Genomic DNA, 5,234 nt, shown 5'->3' with positions numbered 1-5,234 from the left:
ATATTGTATGGTACAGTAATAAAAAGATACGGACAATTCTTTAAGTTTCAACCGATATTGAAGGGAGAATTCAATAGCCGCAAAAGAAGGTTTATTCACCCTTCGAGTAATTGCATATGTTACTCTTGCTTGTTATTACATTTAACTCAAGCACACATGTATGAATTTAATTTAACATTCTCTTTTATTCTTTTCCTAATACTAAACTTGATCCAAAATTACTATTGTTCCCTTTCAAAATTAATGCACCAAATTAATAATATTTTGTGTTATTTTTTACTCATTAGGGGATTTTTGGATATCACGTTGTAACAAGGTAGGTCGATATTCTACAACCAATTGTAAATGAAAGTATATAATTAGAGAAAGATCTCCTAATTGCATAACTAAATTAAAGCTACCATTGAGTTATTATGAAAATGGTATTGGTCATCAATAATCTTATTAATTAGTTACCCGTAAACTGAAAAGATAACTTATATTCAGGCTACAAAGAGAAAATTAGTAATTTTCTTATTCATATGTGGGGAGTTGATCCGGATTATTCCACGATTGTTTCCGACATTTTCTTGACCACCTCGGAGATATGTTACCAGCAACGGCAAAACTTGAATTTTTTTATTTTTATGAGCGAAATTAAAAGAAAATGATATTGGGGGATGAGATCAAATGTAAATTATGAAGAATAAAACAATCAATCAAATGTAAATTATGTAAATTATGTAGAAAAATGAATGATCAAGTTCAGGTACTTAAATATTAGTGAGGGCGGCTATCCATCGATGTTCTAAAATTTTATTAGGGGATGATCAAATGTATATTATGAAAAAACAAAACAATCAAATGTAAATTGCGATGAAAAATGAATGATCAAGTGCAGATACTCAAATATTAGGGAGGGCGGCTATCCCTCGTTGTCCTAAAATGATTTTGGGGGATAATCAAATGTAAAACAATCAAATGTAAATTATGAATAAAAATGAATGATCAAGTGCAAAGTATTCAAATATTAGAGAGGGTGGCTATCCCTGGTGTCCTAACTTATAACTAGGTCTCCTAGTGACGTATGAACATTAGATCTATTGTGATGATACTAAAACCTCACCAGGCTATCTTATTATCTTATTAATTACTACTATATTAATTACTTACTACATAAAATATTATTTTGACTAGTACAAGTACTTATATATTGATATATTGATGATTAAACGCGTTTGAATGAACTGCGCTTTCATATCACATATATCTCAAATCACATTTACTAGACCTCAACTAACTAAACAAGGACCTACATCCATGCACCCCAAACACCTCTTTATAAACCACCATCATGAACCATAATCTTTAATTCCTCGTACTCACCCACAATCCAAACATGGCTACATACTCTGCCTTCACCACAACTCTTATAGTCTTAAAATTGCTACTACTACTTGTAGCCTTGCCAAAATCCCATGGAGCTCGCGCGTTTTTCGTGTTTGGTGACTCATTAGTCGACAACGGCAACAACAATTACCTTATCACTACCGCCCGAGCTGATGCCCCACCGTACGGCATTGATTACCCTACACATCGACCAACTGGTCGTTTCTCAAATGGACTTAACATCCCCGACCTCATTAGTAAGTTAACATTTAAAATTGTAACTTAACGAGTTGAAGTAACAAATTATAACTTTTGTGCTCATTTTTGTAGGCCAAAAGCTAGGGTCGGAACCTACATTGCCATACTTGAGCCCACGGTTGCATGGAAACAGGCTACTCGTTGGCACAAACTTTGCTTCCGCCGGAGTGGGTATACTCAACGATACCGGAATTCAGTTCGTAAGTTGTTTATATTATCAGTTGTAGTATGTACTAGTACGTTAAATGTCATAATTTTAGACCGGCCAGTGTCCTAACATTTAGGATTCAGGACTTTAAAGTACAAGTAACAGATGCAATAATTAACTACTTATTGTACTGACCAAGTGTCCAAAACACATAACTGTTGCCTAAACATTTCATTCATAAAATGTGGTAGTGAACTGAATTATTGTACAAGTTATTGTAATATACAGTACATTTTAGGAGGAAAAACAAATAAACTATATTTCATTAACATCAACTAGGACTGAAGGAAAATTGTAATCAAAGTACTCTTGTTTAATATCTATGTACAAAATTAATCTTTTTTGGCAAAATTGTCAAAATGGTCCTTATGCTTGTCCATTTTTGACCTTTACATCCTTGTTTTTTAAAAACTGCAATTTTCATCCTTAATAGCGTAAATGTGTCCCAATTTAGTCCCTGCATTAACAGATGGTTAAATTCCCCGTTAGTGTAGGCTCGTGCATATCACGTGATTATAAACCGCTTCATATTCTAATGTATAATTGACTTCTACAATTTCTCTGGATTTGACATGTGATCAAAGAGCTGGTTGGTAGCTAGCTAGTTATTGCTTGCTTGTTTAAATGTTACATCACTATAGAAAGTCTCAAAAAATTGGAAATTTGAATGTAACAGAAAATGACATTTCTTCATTATTAAGATCCAAAATCCAAAGTTAACGTATTTACATTGTATTTACATTGCATTGAAATAATTAGAGAAAATTTTGACCAAGTATATGTTTCTAATGCAATAACTTAGTAATGTGTTGATGTCTTTTTTAACTCTTTTGGGCAGGCAAATATCATAAGGATAACTCAACAACTACAAAATTTTCGAGCTTACCAAGCTCGAGTTAGCTTATTAATTGGACCAGACCAGACCCAACGTCTCGTTAACCAGGCTCTGGTTCTGATCACACTTGGCGGCAACGATTATGTTAACAACTACTTTTTGGCACCAGTTACGGCAAGAAGGCTACAATACACCATTCCTCAGTTCACCCAATATATTATCGCAGAATACCGCAAAATTCTTATGGTAACTCATCTTATTATTCTTATATCACAATGTACTTAAATTTTGTGGATATAATAAATATGTAAGTTGTACTAATGGTAAGTTTCATTTTAGGAACTATATAATTTAGGAGCTAGACGAGTCTTAGTAACAGGATCTGGACCATTAGGTTGTGTTCCATCCCAATTAGCCGCAAGGGGCAGAAACGGGCAATGTGCAACTGAGCCTCAACAGGCTGCCGCTTTATTTAACCCCCAACTCTTGCAAATGATTCAAGAACTTAATCAAGAAACTGGGTCAGACAATTTTGTTGCTGTCAACGCTATGCAAATGCAAAAAGACTTTATCAATAATCCGCGAGACTTTGGTGAGTTTCAAGTATAAATATTCTTACTTTGTCATATAATTTCACGGTTCATAAAAATGTTACTATATCACTACAAAAAAGTTTCAATTTTTGACGCTTTCATTATTTATGACACTTTAAAGCGTTAATTACTTTGCATTTTTTTTACAGCTAAAAGTGACACTAAATTTTTGACACTTAAAAGCGTCAAAAGGAAAACCAATCGACACTTAAAAATGTCAAAAGGTTAATAACACTATGTTTGACCTCACATTTTTTTCACGCATCAGTATTGTATTTTTGATGTCATATTTTTTCACGCTTCTAACTTACATTCACACTTTTAAGCGTAAAAAACTCATTCAAAAAATGTCAAACACTATAAGCTTAGTTGTAGTGTATATGCTTGTGATATAAACTTTGTTGGTTTTCTAATTTGAAACAGGTTTTGTAACATCAAAAGTTGCATGTTGCGGACAAGGACCATATAATGGGGTTGGTGTTTGTACCGCAGTATCAAATATTTGTGCCGATAGAAATACTTACGTATTTTGGGATCCTTTTCATCCAACCGAACGTGCAAACAAGATCATTGTTGAGACCATTGATACTGGCTCCGATGAGTACATGTATCCGATGAACCTAAGCACCATCATGAAATTGGATACCATGATGGTCTAATACATCAAGACTTAATGACATTATCTAAAAATTTTTAGTAACTTTATTGTATGTTCTAGCTACTTAATCTATTTGGTATGTCTTTAAATTTGTAACGAAAAATGTAATTGTCGGTTTTTCGTAATTATATTGCAACTTCACTTCCACATGAACAACAATTTCTGTCATAAAGGAACATTAATTTAACCATGTTGTATAACTGTGATAAAGAATTTGGGGTATGAGTTAAAGCAAGTGATGAAATGGCCAACAAAAGGTACAACAGTTCACATGCTCTTATTTGACTTCGGATAATGTAAGTTTATTTAAGGTAAAAAAGAGTTAAAGCAGATGTGAGTTGTGTACTAAAGTTGTTGAATGAACGCTAAAGGACCTTTTCCTTTTTTACAGTGATGAATAAAATACATGTAACATGGCCAATAAATGCAAGTTTTCGTACATCAGTTGTGACAGATCCAATCAAAATGATATGTATTTCAAATAAATTTTGATATACGTTAAATCTGTATCACAAATATGCTATTATTTTGTATATACCGAGTTATTATGTATCGTCTACATTTCTAAATAAAAATATGTTCAATGTTATCTAATTTGTCGATGATCTTTAATGTATAAAGTGTCATAAATATTGAAGTATGATCCATCTATAAATATGTTAAGTTTCAAAAAAGAGTGTGCATTTTTACATAAGTGTGTGCTAAAGAATTAAGGCAGGGGAGAGGTGTTTTGGTAAGGTTATACAAAAGAGGTTATAACAGTACAAGATATGCAGGGATCATAATATTGAAAGTCATTGATGATTTTATAAGATCAAGTGGTACTTGTCATACATTCAGTTATGAAACATTTACACACCTAATTGTTCATGGAGAAAAACTTACCTAACTTGATGTCTTTTCTTATATATATCTTCCGCTTACATGTATATGGTCAACGTTAATATTTCCTGCTTGGTAGATGTCCTTATAGTTGCATACGTTCGATATCATAGAAATACATTCTTCCCATTTATGGAGACATGGTGTCATTGTCAAATTATTTCGAAAGTGTAGATGTGACATGAGAAGGTTCACTCATATTATTAAGGCTACATTCATATGGAGTACAACGTAACCCACACACCAACTTATTAAATCTTCTTTAGGCTTATTCATGAGTTTGTTACTTTAAGCAAGAAAACATTGAAAAAAGAAAAGTGACACACAATTAAAAAGAGTGGGTTTTAAACCCAAAGGAATCGGTATTATTGGGCTGGATTGATAATCAGTTTAGGCCTTGGGTTTAGAATAGAGCTCAAAGAACGGGCTATT

The 5,234-nt window shown here is 32.8% G+C and overlaps 1 protein-coding gene across 1 annotated transcript; it reads left to right on the top strand.

The window, feature by feature from the left end:
• Window positions 1-1,378: 1,378 nt before the first annotated feature.
• On the top strand, window positions 1,379-3,921 carry LOC139843739 (GDSL esterase/lipase At4g28780-like). Its single transcript, XM_071833885.1, has 5 exons — window positions 1,379-1,625; window positions 1,699-1,826; window positions 2,673-2,915; window positions 3,009-3,261; window positions 3,686-3,921. Exons 1-5 carry the CDS (start codon window positions 1,379-1,381, stop codon window positions 3,919-3,921), a joined length of 1,107 nt encoding a protein of 368 aa, XP_071689986.1.
• The last annotated feature ends 1,313 nt before the right edge of the window (window positions 3,922-5,234 follow it).

This window comes from Rutidosis leptorrhynchoides, chromosome 1 (genome assembly GCF_046630445.1).
Source record: "Rutidosis leptorrhynchoides isolate AG116_Rl617_1_P2 chromosome 1, CSIRO_AGI_Rlap_v1, whole genome shotgun sequence".
Lineage (NCBI taxonomy): Eukaryota > Viridiplantae > Streptophyta > Magnoliopsida > Asterales > Asteraceae > Rutidosis > Rutidosis leptorrhynchoides.
This window is presented reverse-complemented; position numbering and strand designations above follow the sequence as displayed.

Excerpts from the sequence above, each read along its gene's own strand:
- LOC139843739 (XM_071833885.1), top strand. The coding sequence starts at position 1,379 with ATGGCTACATACTCTGCCTTCACCACAACTCTTATAGTCTTAAAATTG. Across the intron at positions 1,626-1,698 it reads TAACATCCCCGACCTCATTA|GCCAAAAGCTAGGGTCGGAA; the intron begins GTAAGTTAACAT and ends TCATTTTTGTAG. Across the intron at positions 1,827-2,672 it reads ACGATACCGGAATTCAGTTC|GCAAATATCATAAGGATAAC; the intron begins GTAAGTTGTTTA and ends TCTTTTGGGCAG.